Below are 21,940 nucleotides of genomic sequence, written 5' to 3' on the forward strand. Positions count from 1 at the left end.
CCTCATTAACACCTGACAGAGAATCTGCAGCACTGGTGATGAAGTAGCTCTCTTGTGCTGTGTGTTTCTGTTCCTTTGTGGTTTTCCTTTCTTTAATCAGTTTTTCCCCCTCTCCTCCCCTCCACCCCCACAGCTCTGGAACAATTACTTCCACTTGGCAGTAGCTTTTCTCACTCACGAATCCCTCCAGCTGGAGAACTTCTCACAGGCCAAACGCAACAAAATTATCAAGAAGTAAGTTCACATTTAAATGTGGTCAGGTCGTCTTACTCTTAGAAAATTAAACCCAGTCTTTATATTGTGCTCATCTCGTGAGGCACAGCTGGTACAATCCCTGGATATGTCCGGACTGCAGTCACAGTGCGCGACTCTAGCTCCTGTAGATGTACCTGGGCGGCTTTTAATCTGGTTAGCTCGGGTACCGGAGCAGTGAAGCTGTGGCAACATGGGTTTCCGTGCAGACTAGCCACCCGAGTAAGTACACAGGGCTCTGGGTGGGCTTGTACATCCTCTGCTGAAGCCGTTGGTTGCAGTGTAGACATACTGTGCATGAGGGCTCTCTGTGACAGGACAGTTCGTGGTCGGTCCAGACAATGGGCTCTGCATGTTTGGGTTGAGTTTAAACACGTGAGTGGTTTGGTTAATTCTCAAACAGAAGTTGTTGCTGCTTTAAGGTCCGAGATAGAAGGTTTTCCTCAGCCGAAGTCCTCAAAGTAAGGAATTACTGGCTTCCCCAGCCGTAATGCAGGACAAGTGAGCAATAACCAGCTCATCCCTCCAGCATTAAGACGTCGTCTTCTCACTGCTCCATTTCCTGTCGTCTCAGTATTGCCAATCCCAAGTGTACAAAAATCCTGAGTCAGGCCCCCCAAAATCATGATGTGGGCTTCAAAATCTTGAAAAAAGGGAAGGTGCCACGGCATCCGCAAGCCCCTACTGGAGTCCCAGCACTGTGGGCTGAGGGGGGGGAGGCTGTGGTCAGGGCAGCAGCGAGGAGGCATGTCCCAGGACTTCCTCCCCTGGCTGCAGCCCCACAAATCTTCCTTCCACTTACTGGCAAGCTCCAGAGAATAGCAACTGTTTGCTGGGAACCGAGAGGTTGCAAATAAGGGGAATCCACTGCAATCCCATTCATAAAATTATCAAGTGCCTTCTTAAAACTAGTTCGGTTTCTTGGCCCTACTCCTGCCATTGGTCAGCTTTTGCAGAACCTCACTCCTCTGATGGTTAGAAACCTTCTTCTAATTTCCAGCCTAAACTTACTCATGGTCGTCTTATCACGATATGTTCTTGGGCCAACATAATCCTTCATCTTAAATATCTCTTCTCCCTCCCTGGTGTTTGCCCCCCCTGAAGATGTCTGGTGTCCACTCACCTCTTGGCAGATTGGTGGTAGGGAGGAGCTTGGCCTTCAGTTTTTGAACTCTTTACCCTAGATGCCCAATATTCAGGGCTACATTTTTTTAAAAGGGCAGGCTAGTAGATTGTGCAGCTGGGCGGTTACATTTCCCTGGCAGTTTAACAAGGCAAATTTCAAAACATGCATTTTTTCTTTTACCTTCTTCTCTCGTTTAATATTTTTTCCCTTTCTAGATATGGGGACATGAGGAAAGAGATTGGCTTCAAAATAAGGGATATGTGGTATAACCTGGGTGAGTTCCCTATCTGTACAGTTCACAATAGTATGTATGTTCTACCTCCAAAACTGGATTTCAGTTCTTCTGTGAGATGGGGCTCTGCAGTCCATCCGCTTCGTGCCTGGTAACTCTTGCATGCTGCTAGACCGAAGCTGTGGACCCTCTGGATTAGTGTCCCGTTCTGGGACTATGTGACAGTGAAAGCAAGTAACACAGAGACTTTGCCAAGGAATTTCTAAACCAGTCACGCTTTACTCACAGAGACGGCACAAGAGAGATACAGATCTATGGAAAAACAACAAAACCTGCATGCAAATCCCTGCTTCAGTTTCCTTACCCCTCTGAGAGCCCTTTAGTTTTTGGTCAGTGTCTTATAGGGAGTGCAGGAGCCTTCTTCCTCAACTCCTCTTCCTCCTGCACAGCCTTGCCTTCTTCTGATCTTCTTTCTCTTGATGGAGAGAGTCTCACGTTTTAACATTTGAATCACTTTGTCTCTCCCAGTCCTTCTGTTGTTGCTTTTTAACTTCTCCACTCTTCTGAGCTGCCCCCTCCAGCCCCAGTTAAAAGCAGTTAGCAATTCGTTCGCTTTTGGCTGGTAGCGCCCATTGTGCTGCTAGGGCAAGATTATTCAATTGTCAGTGGTCCTGAAGGACTGTCCAGCTCAGGGGCAGACACCCAGGTGCCGGTACCCTTTCCCTTAACACCAGAGGCTGGTGCACAGACACGATCATACAATCCAGTCAGTAGCGTTAATTCCCGCAAACAGATTCCCAAACCATCACACCATATAAAACTTGAGAGTGGGATTTTCAAGAGAGACTCAAAAAGAAAAGGAGGACTTGTGGCACCTTAGAGACTAACCAATTTATTTGAGCATGAGCTTTCGTGAGCTACAGCTCACTTCATCGGATGCATACCGTGGAAACTGCAGAAGACATTATATACACAGAGACCATGAAACAATACCTCCTCCCACCCCACTCTCCTCCTGGTAATAGCCCATCCAAAGTGACCACTCTCTTCACAATGTGTATGATAATCAAGGTGGGCCATTTCCTGCACAAATCCAGGTTCTCTCACAGGAAATGGCCCACCTTGATTATCATACACATTGTGAAGAGAGTGGTCACTTTGGATGGGCTATTACCAGCAGGAGAGTGAGTTTGTGTGTGGGGGGGCGGAGGGTGAGAAAACCTGGATTTGTGCTGGAAATGGCCCAACTTGATGATCACTTTAGATAAGCTATTACCAGCAGGACAGTGGGGTGGGAGGAGGTATTGTTTCATGGTCTCTGTGTGTATATAATGTCTACTGCAGTTTTCACGGTATGCATCCGATGAAGTGAGCTGTAGCTCACGAAAGCTCATGCTCAAATAAATTGGTTAGTCTCTAAGGTGCCACAAGTACTCCTTTTCTTTTTGCGAATACAGACTAACACGGCTGTTACTCTGAAGAGAGACTCAGTGATTTAGGAGCACAAATGGCAGCGGGGCATAAAACTGCACCATTAACGGGTGTCACCCGCTTTGAGAACTTCACTGGCACGGAATGTGTGCACTGTCTTCTCGTTACCTTGAAATGAGTAATGTGCTCCCAGATACAGCCACCTGCCTTCAAGCAGCTGCGTTCCACTGAGCAGAGGCTGGGTCTAATCTTCTCTCTGTCACAGGCCCCCATAAGATCAAGTTCATCCCATCGATGGTGGGTCCAATCCTGGAGGTGACCTTGACACCTGAGTCCGAGCTGCGGAAAGCTGCCATTCCCATCTTCTTTGACATGATGCAGTGCGAGTTCAACTTCAGTGGGAACAGAAACTTTCATATGGTGAGGGACTGTGGAATCGTCGGCACTGATGTTTCATGCCGTGTGTTGGGCAAGTAGGAAAAAAGCAAATAAAGGAGTTTCCTTTAATTTAAAAAAAAAAAAAAAGTGCACACCCAGCACAAAGCACTGTGGGAAGTCTATTGTAAGGCCGTTTTATGTGGTAAATGTAGCAGGAGACTGCAAGTCTGGATTCTTGTGTTCTGTTACTGACTGTGTTGCTGTGTAGCCTCGGGCAAGTCACTTCACTTCTCTGTGCCTCAGTTTCCCCATCTGTAAAAATAGGTGAATACCCATCGCACAATTGCAAAGGGATTTGAGATCCTTGGATCAAAAGGTGCATTATAAACTAGTATTTACTGTTTATCTATATAGTGTTGTTTATTTGTATTACCATAGCACCTAGCAGCCCTAGTCCTAGACCAGAGCCGCACTGAACTAGGTGCTGTACAAACAACAGAACCAAATGGTGGTCCTTGTCCCCGGGGTCTTGCAACCTACATAGCAATAATTCTCTGAGGGTAACTTCTTGGCTGCACATATTAAGTTGTTCTGATCTATGGAGCAGTTAACATCCTTAATAACCCCTTCGAAAAACTTTAGCCCTCACAATTTCCCCCACTTTATTGTGGCTGTGGTACAGAGAGGGGAAGTGACTGGCTTGAGTTTACCCAACATCTGGGGCAGAACTGAGACTCGAACGCAGGTCTCCGACACACAACTCTGGGCTACTTCCACTGGACTTCTCGCTGTATTGCTAGCCTGAAAACGCTGGTAGGGAAGGAAGAAAAAGAGGTTCTTTGCTTGGTGCCCAGTTATCCCTTCAACTCTAGCAACTGCCACTCAGAACTTTTCTTCCCACGTTCCTTGGGGGATGCCAGTCATTAGCATCACAGCCAGTAGGTAGGGGACACTCCAGTGACACTATGGTCGTTCTTCTCCCTGAAGACATTTGAAATCATCCATCCTTGGCGTTCTGCCTTTCAGACACACAAGACTGTTGTCACAATGTGATGCCTGTGTCCCTTTGCGCTGTACATGCACCAACCCTTCCCTGCTTGGATCTCGGTTTAAATACTCAGAGGGGATCTTATTTTCCTCTGGGTCATCAGCCTTTGGCATTGTCTGCCCCGAGATGTGCTTGGATTGCTGGAGCGTATGGGAATTGCTTGAATGCTATGGGATGTTGGGGCATGAATGTTTAATACTGGTTATAGACACACCCTGGTATCTTGGGGCTTGAATTGCTTACTACTGGGATGCTGGTTCCAAGAACACCAGTGGTAACCTGGGGTATGATTGGGATTATATGCTTGATCAGGGTCACTCCTGCTCACACGTACACAAAATCAACCTGATCATCAAATCTGTGGCTGGCAAGAAATTTCCCCCTCTACCATATTAGCAGGGGCCTTAATGGGGGCTTTGCCCTTTCTCAGGAGAGAATAGGGAATCATCCATTAGGATCAGGGAGATATATCCCAGATGATCAATTTCCTGTGACTTCTGGTTTGAACAGGGGAGCTGTTCACATTGTCTGGCTCCTTCCCCATCTTCTCTGTCTTTTCCTTGGGTAAAATCATCCTCCAGTTTGGCCAATTAGATCAGTGCCCCATCATGGGGCAATTCAGAAATTCCTCCTGCAAACACATCTGGGCTTCATTCCAAGTGCTCAGGATTTGTTCTGGTTTTGGATTTTTGTGTGTGTCTTTTTTAGCTTGAAAACGAGTTGATAACCAAACTGGACCAGGAAGTGGAAGGGGGCCGAGGGGACGAGCAATACAAGGCCTTGCTGGAGAAACTGTAAGTGTCTGAAACACACTCGGAAGAACACTAAAAAATCCTAATTTGCTACTTCAGATGATTGAGTAACATAGAGAAGGCGCAACCTGCAGTGATCTCAATATGAATTGGCTGCTGCCAAGATGGACTGACTGGCTTAAAATTATACCTTTGTTGTTGTTTTGCATTACAGTAGCACCTACAGGCTCCAAATGAGATCAGGGAGGTGCTGTACAGCTTCTCGCTTCCTGATGAGCAAAGCAGAGTAGCGAAAAGCCTCTTTCATGAACATCCATGTGTTTCCGTTAGAGCCTTTTGGCCCAGTGACTTAGGAATGATGATCATAAAGTTCTGTTTACAGCAGAAGCACCGTCCAGAACTTGAATGGAATCTCTCTTTTCTTCTGTATTTCTCTGTTCTTTCCTCGGGCGATATGCCTGCAGCCTTTTGGAGCACTGCCGGAAGCACAAATACCTGTCGAGTTCTGGAGAAGTGTTTGCTTTGCTGGTCAGCAGCCTGCTTGAAAATCTCTTGGACTACAGGACCATCATGCATGATGAAAGCAAGGAGAACCGTATGAGCTGCACTGTCAATGTGCTGGTAGGAGGGGAGGCCTCTGGTGCTAATTTACTGACTTGCTTTTAACATAATCATTGGACAGACTTGGTATTTCCAGAGTGCGGGTGCCAGGCTTAGCTTGCACCTGAGATTCACCCTGAAAAATGATTCATTCCTGAATCTCCAGGAAAAAACAGGAGAACATGAAAGGTAGGAATCCTTAAGACAAGATTAAATATCTTTCTAAAAGACATGTTTTAATCAAGCCTCTGGGAGAAATTCTACAGCCTGCAAATCCAGGAGGTCAGACTAGATGATCACAGTAGTCCCTGAGGCCATGTCTACACTTACAGGCTTACAGCGACACAGCTGAATCGACACACCTGTGCCGCTGTAAAAATTCTCTTGTAGCCGTCTTATGCCGACGGGAGAGAGTTCTGCCAACAACATAATAAAACCAGCCCAACGAGCAGCGGTAACTATGTCGGCGAGAAAGCATCTCCCGCTGACGTACCGTCGTGCACGTGAGCGCGTATGCTGGCAAAACTTACGTCAGTCGGGGGTGGGGGGGTAGAGGGGGGTTGTTTTTTTCATGCCCCTGAGCGACCAAAGTTTTGTTCACGTAAGTGCTAGGGTAGACATGGCCTTAGTCTATGACTCGATTTTCAAAAAGGCCCAGTCTTAGCCTAACTCTGCTCCCGTTGATGGTAATGTTTGACTGTGGGCTTCAGCACAGGTGGAGCTAGGCCAAATCAGAGCACATCTGAAAATGCCACTCTTAGCTTTCAGTGACCTGGCTTTAGTCTGCCTACTTTAGGGGAGGTTCTGGCAGGACTGACTGAGCCAACTCTGAGCAGAGTACGGCAAGCCTAATTGAAGATGGTGCTAATTTGGGAAGCCAGCCCCAATGCTGAGTGAAAACTAAGATGTGCATGCAGAGGCTGGCACCCCAAAGCTAAGCGATGCTCAGTGTTTTAGGTTGGTTTGTTCTGCAGGTGGGGCAGCTGTGATCAGCTGAGCAGTCTACAGATGAGGAAGTTGTGATCTGGCTGCTGATCAGACAAAAAAACACCATTAGAATAGCCTCTCCAACGGTGTTTGGGGTACCTCTACCGGAGTTTGGGTACTCAGAAACAGCAGTGATCATAGAAAATTATTGGTTGAGGGAAGATAACCAAATGTTCTGAACCCCTGAAAAACGATTCAGGCTCAAATGTAGGGCTCTTAACCTCATTTGAACCGGATCATCTGTTCTTACTAACATTATTTGCTGGGATTGAAATGTTCTCGTATGCCACTTTATTGCTCTGTTTCTAGCTAAAGTTGGGCACAAAGCAAACTGTCGGCGACAAGCAGCTGCGAACTTTAGAGGGGTTTGTCATCCAACTCAGATACAGATTTCATGGCTAACCCTCATTTCCATAATACAGCAAGCCCTGGATTCCATATCCTCAGAAACTGAGGCGAGGATGGTGATGCCTAGTGAGTGGAGCCAAGGGTCAGAGCTGGAGTCAGGAATGAAGAGCTAGAACAAGGCAGGAGTAGGTCTTGGAGCAAGGCTGGAGCTGGCTGCGCCTGTGGACTCTGTCACTATGAGTCAGAGGAGAGTTCTAAGCCATGAAGCGACGTTGAGAAGACTGAGCTGCTGTTTCTCCTGTGAGGCTTATATCTGTGCTCTGAGAGTCACCAGACCAGCTCTTGGCTTGGCTGGGGCCTATCGCAAGAACGACTCATCCCTGCATGTGGCTTAGTTCAGAGACCACTCTTCACCTCGCACTTATCACTCGCAAATTGATCGGGGTTAGAATTTAAGCTTGGCTCCTTGACCCTCTCTCAGCTGCCAGTCTCTTTATGGGTTACAGAAGTCTGCCTGAGATCACACATGTCTTACAGAGAGGAAGGATGGTCCGGTGCTTAGGCCACTAGCCTAGGACTTGGGAAATTTACATTCAACTCCTCTGCCACAGATTACCTGTGTGATCTTGGCCAAGTCACTTAGCCTCTCCGTGCCTTAGTTCCCCATCTAGGGATAATAGCATTTCCCTACCTCACTGGGGGGTTGTGAGGATAAATACATTGAAGATTGTGAGGTGCTCAGGTACCGTGGTAATGGAGGTCAGATAAGTACCTAAGATTGATAGCCCTAAACAGGTAATTTACCTGACTCTGTGTGAATTCAGTAGTTTTTACACCAGCTTGATAATTGTGTGTTATTTTCTCGGCAGAATTTTTATAAGGAGAAGAAACGGGAGGACATATACATCAGGCAAGTTGGCTGCCTCCAGAATTGCATATAGAAATGTTTTATTCCCACTGCTTTTGGGTGCCTCCGTTCAGGAGCCTTCAGATCAAATCCCTGTTTGCTTCTCATTCATCTAGGTATCTGTATAAACTTCGGGACCTACACAGGGACTGTGAGAACTTCACAGAGGCAGCATACACTCTGCTTCTCCATGCAGAACTCCTTAAGGTGACTCATTAGAGGCAATTTTAGTATTTTTACAGGGTTTGTGGAATTTCAGCTTGACAAAGACGACCAAACAATGCAGAATAATAAATCTGTGTGATTTTTAACCTGAAAAGGTTGCCAAGGACCTGAATAGTTTTGCAAGTTGCACATCAGGTATAAACTGGGTAGTTGATGAAAGCAGCAGAGTAATGTAACTTGCACCGATTTGGCATGCAATCCTGCAAATCTTTGGGTAGGATGGTCTAGTGGGTAAAGCACTGGACTGGGAGTCAGGAGATTTGTGTCCTATTACTAGCTCTGTCACTGCTGTGTGATCTTACCAAGACACTTTACTTCTCTGAGTGCCTGTTCCCTGTCTTCAAACTGGGGATAATGATCATAGAAACATAGGACAGGAAGGGACCTGGACCTCTAGTCTGTACCCGGTCATCTTGTCCATCCCCCTGTACTGAGCAGGACCAAGTATATCCGCTGCATCCCTGACAAGTGTTTGTCTATTCTGTTCTTAAATACCTACAATGACGGGGATTCCACAGCCTCCCTGGATACCCTGTTCCAGTGCTTTTAACTATCCTTAGAGTTGGAACGTTTTCATAGAACTGTGGGACTTGAAGGGTCATCTAGTCCAGTCCCCTGCACTCAAGGTAGGACTAACTATTGTCTAAACCACCCCTAATATCTGACCTGAATCTCCCTTGCTGCAAACTGAGCCAGTTACTTCTTGCCTGATGGTTGGAGGACATGGAGAACAATTGATCACCGTCATGATAGACACCTTCCTTTCCAAAGTGCTCTGAGATCCACTGATGGGTAGTGTATTTTTTATTTTAGTAGTCCCATTGGCTTCGGTATGACTGCTCATGTGACTAAGGGGTTGAGGATCAGAACACTGGTGTGAAAAATGAGTGTGACTTACCATTACTTGGGCATTCTGTGGGTATGGAATTCATCCCTGGCGTAGACAAGTGCCAGGTTGCACCTATCTACAGCAGTGCTGATTTTCTTTCCAGGACTGTTGGAGATGGTCCAGGGGTAAAATGAAGTGTATTGGGCATCCAGGGTACCGCTTGCTCATAAACCTACCTGTTAATTTTTCTTCCTGCCACGCCCCCTTCCTCCCACTTGTGTATCAGTGAGGCCTAGTCTACACACAGACGTGCCCTGGTTTAATTACACCGATGAAAAATTCAGTGTGGCTACTCTTATTTTGGCTTCAGAGTGGCTTTTTGCCTTTTAGCTTGAACTTGTGCCAAAAAATCCTGTCTTGAACTGAAATAAGAGCTTCCACAGAGCCATTTGGATTTTGATTCGTTTAAAATGATACCTTAAATTACAATTCAAGGTGCGGCGCTGCGTGTAGGTAAGAAATTATGTCCATTTCACACGCCCATCCGAATGTCGATTGTTTGTCAGTTACACAACTTTGTCACTTAGGCCTGATCTGTACACACACGTGTGTGTGCGCACACACACACACACACTTGCACTGGTTTAACTAAAGGTGTGATTTCTATACCAGTTTAGTTAAACCGATGCAACTTTTGTGTGCAGACGCTCACAAACCTGGCTTATGTCCGTTCAGTTTGCATCAGTAAATGTATAGGTGCTTAACCTGTATAACCAGTTTCAAACTGATAGAAGAGCGTCCACAAAGGAGTTTGCACGAGTTTAACTAAATTGGTTTATGAACTGATTTAAGTTAAACCAGTGCAACTTTTGTGTGTAGACGAGGTCTTACTCCTGGGTTCTGACCATTTATTCCTGCAGTGTAACTTCTACCTCCCCTTGCATTGCTGTTGAATTTGGTTCAGACACATCCACAGGAATTGAACCCACTCACATTTGGCTCAACACGTCCCAGTTCTTTTCAACTGTTTTTTCCCTTTTCCCAGTGGTCCGATAAGCCGTGTGCTCCCCATCTGCTGCAGAGGGACAGCTACTATGTTTATTCACAACAAGAACTCAAGGAGAAACTCTACCAAGAAATCATCTCTTTCTTCGACAAGGGCAAAGTGAGTGTCTCTGCAGATCTTGAGTGGCTCTTACAAACAAATTGATCCGGAAAGAAAGGGAAAGATGATAATCTAACAAGCCTGTGTATAAATCAAAAAGCTAGGATTTTTTCAAAGGATTCAATTGAATTTCGGTGGGAATTTGGCACTTAACTCCCTTAGATTCCTTTGAAAATCCAGTGCCCCCTGTGAGTCAAAGGTCTCATCCTGCATGATGCTGAGCACCCTCAACTCTAGAGCTGGAAGAATATCGGGGTGGGGGGTAATTACAAGTGTTTTTCCTGTCTTTCTTTTTCCCTTGACAAACATTTGTATCAAAATTTTTAATGGTGAAAAGAAATTGGTTGATTGTACTGAGCTCCCATTAGCTGAATTCTTAACAGATGGCTCCCCCATTCCTTCCCCATGGTGAGTGTAACCGCCTTGGAAGAGTGGTTTCAGTGGGGGTGGCTGCTCTTCAGGGTGTGTGCTGAGAAAAGGATTTGAGCCTAAAAGGTGGTTATGAGAAGCAAAGCTTTTTTTAAAAAAAAAACACCACCATATGTTCCACCAGCAATCTTTACCAAAAAATGCCTCATTGGTAAAAAGCTAAAACACTCAGACCTGAGGCAGCATGGTCCAGTGGGCCATTAGACATGAGTCAGAAGCCCTGGGCTCCTTTGTCTCACGATCTGACCTTGGGCATGTCACTTCCCCTCTCCATGTCTCAGTTTCCCCATCAGGGCTAGTGATACTGACCCTTCTTCATAAATCACTTCGAGATCTACAGATGAAAAGTGCTATATAATTATCATGAACATAGTAAGAAATACAGTCTGTACAGTGTGAAGCTCTCTGGAATGTCTGATGCTTTAAGAAAGAACGACCTGAAGTCAGCTAAATTTCTTATTTACCTATGGGAGGCAATAAATGCTTTTATAATAAATGTTCTTTTTTACTGTTGTTGTTTTGTTTCTTTCCTGGAGATGTGGGAGAAAGCAATCCAGCTAAGCAAAGAGTTGGCTGACATGTACGAGAACAAAGTCTTTGATTACGAGGGGCTTAGTAATCTTTTGGTAAGGTCCCTTTTTCTGGCTTGGGTTGGCTGCTGCCTGTTTAAATGGACGTTGCTGGGTCGTTCCGGCCCAAAATATAGGTTATTATTTGTTTAAAGGTTTTTTGCAAAGCTTAATATTAAAGAGGAATATTTTCATATCTGTTTTTTTAAACTTTCTTTTGCCATTAACATAGATGAACAGAATATATCATAGTTTAAATTATACAGGTGTTTTACCCTCCTTTACACTAATAAATTAACATTTCCATACAAGTATAATACATTTTGCTCCTACCTTTAAAACTATTTCTGTATATCTCACCAACTTATTATTGCTATAGCACCTGGCAAGCCGCACTCATGGACAGGACCCCATTGTGCCAACACAGAACAAAAAGCTGGGTCCCTGTCCCAAAAAGCTGACTGTCTTATTTAACCTGCGAAGATATAACCAGCTGCTTGCTGTTTTGTGTCCCTGCTCCCCTTCTGCCTACGCCTGGATGTTTGACACCATTTCGTTTGGGCAGCCTCATGCCATGTTTATTTTGTGATATCTCTGAAGACAGTGCAGTCAAGAAATCTAGTGCATGAGAACCAGGAAGTGACATTGAGTATGACCAAAACCAGCCCCTATGTCAGCAAAATACAAAAGAGTGCTAACACAGGATAAGCAAACATTAAGTTGATGGTTTTTTTACAATTCTTTTGGATTTAATAATAAAAGTCATATTTCATAGATGTGTTGCTAACAGCACAGGGTGAGAAAACAACCTTGTAAATATGCCTGACAATGTCTCTGTGAGCTCAGAAATGAACACATCAAGGGTTTTCTTTTCCTTTTTTCCCAGAAAAAACGAGCCACATTTTATGAGAATATTATGAAGGCAATGAGACCTCAGCCGGAATATTTTGCTGTTGGGTATTATGGGATGGGTTTCCCCTCATTCCTCCGGGTAAGAATCCTGCAAGTGCTCAGACATTACAGTGATAGGTTCTACAGGAAACTCTAGAGGTGAGATTTCAGAGGTTTCTAGAGGATTTTGATGCCAAGTGCCTACGAATCTGAATGGCAATTGACCGTCTAAATCACTTAAGTGGTATGAAAATCTCACTGGAAATGGCCTGAATTCTCAGTTACACTCAGGCCCTTTTACTTTAGTATAAATGAGAATTCAGGACAGTTAGTTGCCCGTAGCCTGCTGGGTGATCCAAGTGATCTGACATGGACTTAGAGGGAATCTTTCATATGTTTATGTGCTCTCCACAGTCTCTTAACTGCTTATCCTAGTGATCTTCATTGTAAGAGTGGGTTTTTTTTCTTGTAAATAATTGACCCCCAGGTGCCTCCAGACTGAATCGGTCTAATTCAAGGATATGGGTCACTTCACTCTAGAAAGTTAATGAGATCTGTCAATCCCGGATGCACTGGAATGCAAAGATGCTTCCTGTTTAGGGTTGCGTTAGTCCTGGATCCACACTGTACCAATGTTCCTCAACCTGTTCAGTTTGGTGACCCGTATTTGAAGTCAAACACATTCACAGCCCCTTTACATTTATTATAAAAGTAAGGGTAACAGTTGTATTAATGCTAACAGTGATACGCATGTATCATTTAGAGGTGTGTGTTTGTGTGTGGTGTGTGTGTGTTTTTGAGAGGTTGACGGAGCAAACCTGACCTCGAAGGGGAAGGATGTGCGGAGAGCAGGGGACTGAGATTTTCTTTGCTTTCGATTGTAATAAAATTGTCAATTCCTCATGACTTCCTCTCTTGGGGTTCACAGAATCACAGAATATCAGGGTTGGAAGGGACCTCAGGAGGTCATCTAGTCCAACCCCCTGCTGTCATTTAGCCAATCCCCAATTTTTGCCCCACATCCCTAAATGGCCCCCTCAAGGATTGAACTCGCAACCCTGGGTTTAGCAGGCCAATGCTCAAACCACTGAGCTATCCCTCCCCCCCAAAGTTGTGATCTACTAGTTCACACACACACACGCCTATGCTATGCAAAAAGAAAAGGAGTACTTGTGGCACCTTAGAGACCAACCAATTTATTTGAGCATGAGCTTTCGTGAGCTACAGCTCACTTCATCGGATGAAGTTGCATCCGATGAAGTGAGCTGTAGCTCACGAAAGCTCATGCTCAAATAAATTGGTTAGTCTCTAAGGTGCCACAAGTACTCCTTTTCTTTTTGAATACAGACTAACACGGCTGTTACTCTGAAACCTATGCTATGCAGCAAGTCAAACTAGAATCCTAGTGGTTCCTTTTGGCCTTTAAATATCTATGAATCCAACACATTTGACAAACACCAAAACTGACCACAAAACAGTCCCAATACCATCCATCTTCCCAGCACAAACTGTTGACCTGCCTGGATGTTTAACAAATAGTTTGTGCTGGCTTAGCAACACAAGGCTGGTTTTCTCTTTTCCCTCTCTGGTCTGTTATCCACGAGGTAGGGTGAACAGATGTCCCGATTTTATAGGGACAGTCCCAATATTCGGGGCTTTGTCTTATATAGGCACCTATTACCCCCAAGCCCCTGTCCCAATTTTTTACACTTGCTTTTTGGTTCCCCCACCACCACCACCACCACTAGGACATGTACATGATGGTTAACAACATGTGCTAATATTTTATGTGTGAAATCATTGGAACAAACTCAGTGACCCTTTTGTGGAGATACCAGCAACATACATGGTTGCAAAATGTCACTGCTATTAAAGGTTTACACTTATGAATTCATTGTGGACTTCAAGGCTCAGCCCAATTCCACTGCAGCCTTCATTCCCACAGTGTATATGTCTGGGTACCTATATGGCACTCCTGACTGTAGTATGAATGCCTCAGAAGCATTAATGGATTTTATCCTGTCAGCTAAGTATTATCCTCATTTTGCTAATGGAAAACTGGGGCACAGAGTAAAATTAAGTGACTTGGCTGAGGTTACGCAGGAAGACTGTGGCTGAGCTAGGAATTGAACCATGGTCACCTGAGCTTTTGGGGAGTACTTTATTCACTAGACCATGTGTGATGGAAGGATTAGTGGATGGGGTTCTCTGGCCTATATTCAGACTAGATGGTCAGATTTGATGACTACTATAATCATCTAATGTATTAATCAATGAATTCATAACTAAAACACTGCTTGGCACAAAATTTTAACCACCCAGATCGCGCCCCAAGTGTGTGTGATGTCTGAGTTGCGTCTAATTCTCATTTCCTCCCGCTGCCCGCAGAATAAAATCTTTATCTACCGTGGCAAGGAGTATGAACGGAGGGAAGACTTCAACCTGAAATTGCTGACCCAGTTTCCAAACGCCGAGAAGATGACCAGCACTACACCTCCAGGAGAGGAGATCAAGTCTTCCCCTAAACAGTGTATCTTTTAGCTATTGTTTGGTTTGTCATATTCAAGCCCTACTTCCTCTGCTTGAGGTGGCAGAATCTGTCATGCTGGTACTTTTTCTGCATAACATGTAATTAGACTGCGGAACTCATTGCCACATTATGTGTTTGAGGTCAAAGACTTAACAAAATTCAAAGAGGGATCTGACTTCTATATGGATGACATGGAAATACAATAATTACAATGCTAAAAAATGAATAGGGATATAAAACCTCATGCTTCAGAGTTTAAACCAGTTTGTTAGAAGTTAGGATGACATTTCTATGGGGGTCAGATTATCCCCCAGCTACCCACTGTGGAGTTTCTTGCACCTTCCTAGCAAGTGGCGCTGGCCACTGTTGGAGACAAGACATTGGGCTAGATGGATAATGGGTCTGATCCATTCTGGCGTACAACGGGTGAAAGTGGGGTACAAAGAAGTGCCATATCTCATCTCTTCTGGACAGTGCAGTTTATTGTCAGTCGTGAGGAATCTGATTATTTCCAACCAGAAATTGATACTTTTTAAAATTTACTTTTAATTTTTGTAATAATTATAAGTGCTGATGTTTGATTGATTTCCCTGGAGATTGATTTCTGATTCTCTACCTATATACTGGAGTAACTCAGTCAACAGCAGCGGCATAAAACTGGTGCTACAGAGTGGAGAGTCAGGCTCAAGACTTCTCTTTACTAACAGTAAGGGTGATTAACAAATGCCCAAAGGAAGTGGTGGATTCTCTTGGTGTCTTCAAGACTCAGATGCCTGTCTGGAAGCTGTACTTCAGTCAAACACAAATTATTGGGCTCAGTGCAGAGATAGCTTCGTGAAATATTCTGGCCTTTGTCAGACAGGAAGTCAGACTGATACTTCCTTCTGTCCTTAAAAATGTGTGAAGTTCTCAACAGCAAAGACACAGCTCAGGCAGCTTCCCCTGCACATATCAACCCGGCCAGCTATCCGCTTAGAAAAATTCATTCAAGACCAAACTTGGTATCAAAATTGCCTCCTTCATTTCTGCTGTTTCAGCTGCTTCCTTTGTATCTGTTCATGTTTGCACTAACGTTTTGGCCAGGGGTAGGCCTGAGCTGCACAACGTGGATGCAGATGTGAACTCTTCCCAAAGTTCGGGGATGTTTGGATGCAGGGCTTTGGCTTGGTCCATTATAAGAAGTAGCAGCTGCATTGTTTGGATCTGGTACAGGTCCATTTCTGCTTCTTATTGATTCCATTTGAAAGGACAGGCAGTACTATTGCTCCAAGTACACTGTTACCACAGACAGGTTGATGATTCTGTGAGTAGTTCAATGTCAAGCTTTTTTTATTATGTTTGAAATCCTGTTTCTTTCAGGCCCTTTGAAATTTTTAACAGAAGCTGTATCCTCACTCGCTCTCTCTGTGTAATAAAATAACATCTTGCCCTTTTACGGTTGTTTCATGAAAGGAACTGAACGTATGTTGCAGACGTTCCTTAAACCTTGCAACACCTCAGTGACATAAGGAATATATAGGGAATTACATCAACCACCATTGAAATGCAGTCAATTCTGGGGAGCAGCGAAGCAGCTGATCAACAGCAATATTAGGTGACTGGGCCAGATTGTGTGGCCCTCCTTTTCATTCGGGGTTTTACTTTTGGGGCGTCTTCAGTAGAACAGAACAATGGCCCCAGAGATAGCAGTAACACTAATAAAAAGTGTTTGTGTTTTAGGCCACTATTGTAGACCACGGTATTATTCTTTATTTAATCTCCATCATAGCTCACCAGTGCAAGAGCTGGGGTTAGAGACACCTCTTCGCTGATTTACAAACAAACAGCCTACGTTTGTTAGGTAGCTTTATCAAAGTCTGTTTTCTGGCTGAGAGCTTTGAAGTGGGCTCCAAAATGCAGACATGCTCTGCGTCTGCAAAGCACGTGTCTGTAACACTCAAGGGAAACTGCATTAGCTGGCAATAGTAGCAGCAGATCCCTTCGGCTCTTTATGAGCCAGTTCTTAGAGGGTGACATGCATGCACGCACTATTACACTAGGTCTTGTGAAGGAATAATGTGCATACTTTAAACGTCGTGACAACAGTGCAGGGGACACGGGGATTGTTCAGAAATCCGACACTGAAGAAAATGAGAAGGATGTTCCCTTCCTTCCTTCCTTTTATTCTCCCATCCGAGATCCTGGCGTTTTCCATCCTTAACAGGAACCCCGCAGATGTGCAGTGCTTTATAGTGAAGCCTGTGATGAACCTGCCACCCAACTATAAAGACAAGCCTGTTCCGGAGCAGATCTTAAAGTAACTTCCTTTCCTTTACTTGTTCTCTCTTAGGAACGCCGAGGGGGTTATCAAGGGCACCAACCCCAATTTAGCCCACCTGAGCTGTGGCTTTCCTAAACCTGGGAAACTTAAAAACTCCACATTTGCCACTGGCCAGTGATTATGATGCCAGAATATTTCCATTTCAAAGCCCAGGTGTCTGGGGAGGAGATGAATGTTGAGTTTTTAATGGAGTTCATTGCGTTTCCCCCCTGTTTGAATTCACTCGCCACTGGTTCTAAACTAACCATGTTCAAACACGGTTGTGTACAGCTCCGGAGCCTTCAAGGCTTAGCTGCCCTATTATTTTGTTTGTTGTATTTCCATAGCCCCTAGCGGTTACAGTTGAAATTGGGTGCCTCATGCTGTACAGTGAGAGACGGTCCCTGTCCTAAAAAGTTTGTATTCTAAATAAACAAGAGGAAGAGAGAGGATGGAAGGGGAAACTGAGGCAGGGAGGTCAAGTGACTTGCCCAAGGTTACACAGCTGGTTATTGGCAGAATTGTAGCAAGGGAGGGACTTGGTCTCCTACAGGAATCCAGTAGTAGTTCGTGGCATTCATCCTGCAGGCTGAGTGGGAATTCCAAAGCTCCTTGATTATTATATAGTTGTGATATAACATGGGGGAGCGGGGGGTAGGCGCGGAGTTGTGCTGCCCACACAGGCCAGAAGGTTGTGTTCACAAACCTGTAAGAGCTGTGTTTTTAAATCTGGTAGGCACAGGACATCCTGATCTTCCACCCGCACCTTGGCAGCAGGACCCACCTGGTGGGGAGAGCTGCTCCCTGATTTCCTAGACCAGTAATGGCATTGCAGGGCAGAGTAGAGGGTACTCACAACTTGATCCTCATCTTCCCCAGGGCTAAAGTGTAGGTAGAACATGGCTTTTTGCAATGTGCACAGGGGAGAATAAATTGTAGACCATGGCTGGGCCACAACCATGTTTAAGCCTAGCTATTTTTGGAAAAGAACAAGAGGAGGAGGAGAACCCGCCCCCCCCCATTTATTGTGTCCTTCCTTAGCTACTACAGAGCCAATGAGGTGCAGCAGTTCACATATTCCCGGCCGTTTAGGAAAGGAGAAAAAGATCCAGAGAATGAATTTGCGGTGAGTCCTTCACTTTCTGTTCAAAACGCCTCGATTCTCTAAGCAATGGGGGAACTGCTCTTTGTGCATTGCCTTTCTCTTCCTTTCAGAGGGCCCTGACACCTTGGTACCTACCGAAGCACCAAACAGTGATATGAAAATCAACAGATCTAGAACGTGTTCCTCATCTCCCCAGCTGTAGCAACGGGATTTGATTATTTAAATGTGGGGAAAATCAAGAGCTGGGCCTGATACCATGATCTGAACACAGAGCTGATCTGCTCTGGAATGGAGGTCTGGAGCTGGGGTCCTGCCACTTGGAATTCTCTTACCCAGTAGTCCAAGATGGGTCTCTTAAGCAGCATCCCTGTGGAGTGCAAATGTGTGACTGGGGTTTGTGGTGGGTGTGATGATGTATGAGGGAATCAAGCCCAAACCCATAATAAAGCCTCAGTAAAGACCACAGCACTTTGAATTTAATCCAGCAATGGAGGTGGGAATTTCAGTAGAGTTTATTTCAGAATAGCAGCCACGTTAGTTTGTATCTGCAAAAAGGAAAGGAGTACTTGTGGCACCTTAGAGACTAACAAATTTATTGGAGCATAAGCTTTTGTAAGCTACAGCTCACTTCATCGGATGCAGATGTAGAGTTTATGGAGCCTGAGTATAGCATGTTAGCATCTGTTTTTGTTGCTTCCCAGAAGAGCCGTTGCTGCTATGGAGTGGTGATGCGCGATGTAACGCACTGTCTCAATGTGTTGTATCCCCCTCTAGGGGCTGGTCCACGTAGAGAGTAACAACCTATTATTGCTACTAGCTAATGGACTTACTCCGTTAGCTTTAATGGTAGGAAGCTGTGCTTTGCTGCTGAAAGGCCTGGGTTCTACCCCTGTTGTTGACCTGTCATGATCACACGGAAGTCATTAAATCAGCCCAGTGAGTTGCAGCAGTCTGGTCTAGAGGTGCTGGAAGCCTGGCCTTGAGCCCTAAAACATGAGGGAGTTGAATTGCAATGATTTCCTTATGACTTTGTCTCTTGAATTCCCTGACCAGACCATGTGGATTGAAAGAACGACCTACACAACCGCCTACACGTTCCCAGGCATCCTCAAGTGGTTTGAAGCCAAACAGATTACGACGGTGAGTCCTTGGAAGAGGTGCATTCCGGTAAAGGGACTTTATATGTCAATATCTGGTCAACTTTGGGCTTTTGACAGGCTGGATCGGACCTTTGGCCCATCGTGTCTGATGTGCTGACTCCAGCAATGGCCAATACCTCATGTTTCAGAGGAAGGCAACCCCCTCTATCTTCTATAATGCACCTGGCTATTTGACCAGTGTAGCAGGGAACCCCACCGCACGCAAAATAAGTCCCAGGATAATTGTACGGTGCGATGGCCAAATGCACCTCTATTTCAAACCCACCGCGCATGGTGGTAGGGAAAGGCCCAGTTCACCAAAAACATGTTTTGTGTGCTTTAGTCCCATGGAAATCATGGGGATTTAAATAAGTGCTTTAAGTTAACCACACACTTAAGTGCTTTGCTGAATTTCGGTCCAGTCCCAGATTTCTGCAGGTTATTGGCATGAGAAACGGTCTTTCTTAAGGTTTCAGAGTAACAGCCGTGTTAGTCTGTATTCGCAAAAAGAAAAGGAGTACTTGTGGCACCTTAGAGACTAACCAGTTTATTTGAGCATGAGCTTTCGTGAGCTACAGCTCACTTCATCTCAAATAAACTGGTTAGTCTCTAAGGTGCCACAAGTACTCCTGGTCTTTCTTAAAGATATGGTGAATGGGGCCCCTGTACAAGTAGAAAGAATGAATCCTCTGTGTGTCAAGTTCCAGGCTGTTTTTTAATGTGTCCATCACTTTGTGTCTTTATTGTACATTATCCCCCCTCTGGCAGGTTGAAAGCTACAGAGGGCAGGGGACAGTATTAGACAGAAGCAGTTGTTGGGGCTCTTTCTCTTTTGGGGGCCCGGTGGTTCTGGGCTGACTTGAGAACACACAGGTTATCCTGATCTTCTCCTCTCCCCAACGTACCCTGGCAGCAGATCCCACAGGGTGGGGAGAGCTGCTACCTAATCTCCCACTGCAGCAATGGTAATGTAGGGCCTGAGTGGGAGACACATGCAGCTTGAGCCTCGTCACCCCAACTGGCAGTAGCATCAGATCAGAAGGAAATGACCCACTGAATGACTGATCTCTGTTTTCCCACTGGCAGCAGGATGCACCTAGGGAGGAAGGGGGGAAAGCCGCTGTCCAATCTCCCACTCCTGCAGGACTGGAAAGGAGGTGGTACTTGTACCAATCGACCATTCTAACAGCAGAATGGGATCAGGAAGCCGCTCGGAATCCTCTTGTCTGCCCTGCTTTTCCCCTGCTCTTGGTTTGAGGCCCAGCCCTGTGCTATGGTGTGCGAAAATTCACGGGCAGGATGGCGGGAGTTTCCAGAGAGGGTCAGTGCGGGATTTCTCAGTCTTCTCTTCATTACTGTTCAGGAGGAGATCAGCCCTTTGAAGAATGCCATCGAAACCATGGAGCTAACCAATGAGAAAATCAGCAACAGCGTCCAACAGCATGCCTGGGATCGTGCCCTGCCTCTGCACCCGCTCTCCATGCTGCTGAACGGCATTGTGGACCCTGCAGTCATGGGGGGATACACCAACTATGAAAAGGTCAGCTGGCTCCATGTAGCGCTTATCTCTCGTCCAAGGTGTTGACTTCCAAGTGGAAGGATGGTCTTGTGGCTGAAGCACTGACCTGGCTCTTGGTTCAATTCCTAGCTACTACACGGACTTTGGGCAAGTCGCTAAAGGCCAGATTTTTAAAGGTATTTAGGTGCTTAACAAGATTTTCAAAAACACCTATGATCTTAGCACCCATCAGTGGGCACCTAAGTAGCTTTTAAAAATCTGTCCCTTAATCTCTCAATGCCTAAATTGCCCATCTGTAAAATGAGGATAATGCTACTTTCCTTCTTTCGCTCACCACTGTTCTAATCTGTATAGATTCAAAGAACAATAGAAAGAACAAAGGTAAGCAGAGGAAGGATGGTCTAGTGGTTAGGGTGCTAGTCTAGGAATGGAGAGAAATGGGTTCTGTTCCTTGCTGTGCCACAAACTTGGGCAAATCACGTAGTTGCTCTGTGCCTCAGTTCTCCATCTGTATAATGGGAACAACAATACTTCCCTACATCACAGGGATGTTGTGAGGATAAATACATAAAAGATAGTGAGGTGCTGTGGTGATGGAAGCCAGATAAGTGTGTGGGGGGTAGGTCTGCCCTTAAAAATTATATTGACTTAGCTATGGTGCTCAGTGCTGTGGAAATCTTCATGCCGTAATTAGGTCTATTTAACCCCTGGTATAGACACACCGAGGTTGACTGAAGAATTCTTCCATCAACTTAGCTACCTCCTTTTTGAGAGGTGGAGGATCAGCTACATCAGTGGAAAAACCCCTTTTGTCGATACAGAAAGCACCCACGCTACAGCAGTATAGAGTAGAGTGTCCTAGAATCCTAGAACATCAGAGTTGGAAGGGACGTCAGGAGGTCATCTAGTCCAACCCCCTGCTCAAAGCAGGACCAGTCCCCAATTTTTGCTCCAGATCCCAAATGGCCCCCTCAAGGATTGAACTTACAACCCTGGGTTTAGCAGGCCAATGCTCAAACCACTGAGCTATCCCTCCCCCCAACCCTGGGTTTAGCAGGCCAATGTTCAACCGAATGCTCAACACACTGAGCTATCCCTCCCCCCACCCCGGTAAACAGAGTAGACAGAGATCAAAGTAAATTGACTTGTGTCTCAGTTTTAATAATGTAAAATGCTGAC

At 45.3% G+C, this 21,940-nt stretch overlaps 1 protein-coding gene across 1 annotated transcript in view; it reads left to right on the top strand.

Moving 5' to 3' along the window:
• Positions 1-21,940, top strand: part of DOCK5 (dedicator of cytokinesis 5) — a 127,315-nt gene that overhangs the window by 92,990 nt on the left and 12,385 nt on the right. The window contains exons 31-45 of the mRNA XM_077805553.1: positions 134-234; positions 1,594-1,652; positions 3,307-3,461; positions 5,176-5,261; positions 5,684-5,840; positions 8,024-8,064; positions 8,178-8,268; positions 10,161-10,280; positions 11,246-11,335; positions 12,165-12,269; positions 14,558-14,699; positions 16,914-16,995; positions 18,040-18,124; positions 19,157-19,243; positions 20,606-20,782. Of these exons, the coding sequence (XP_077661679.1) occupies positions 134-234; positions 1,594-1,652; positions 3,307-3,461; positions 5,176-5,261; positions 5,684-5,840; positions 8,024-8,064; positions 8,178-8,268; positions 10,161-10,280; positions 11,246-11,335; positions 12,165-12,269; positions 14,558-14,699; positions 16,914-16,995; positions 18,040-18,124; positions 19,157-19,243; positions 20,606-20,782 (1,578 nt within the window). The remainder of the gene's footprint in view (positions 1-133; positions 235-1,593; positions 1,653-3,306; positions 3,462-5,175; positions 5,262-5,683; positions 5,841-8,023; positions 8,065-8,177; positions 8,269-10,160; positions 10,281-11,245; positions 11,336-12,164; positions 12,270-14,557; positions 14,700-16,913; positions 16,996-18,039; positions 18,125-19,156; positions 19,244-20,605; positions 20,783-21,940) is intronic.

The sequence above is a fragment of the Eretmochelys imbricata genome, chromosome 26 (assembly GCF_965152235.1).
Source record: "Eretmochelys imbricata isolate rEreImb1 chromosome 26, rEreImb1.hap1, whole genome shotgun sequence".
Classification (NCBI taxonomy): Eukaryota; Metazoa; Chordata; order Testudines; family Cheloniidae; genus Eretmochelys; species Eretmochelys imbricata.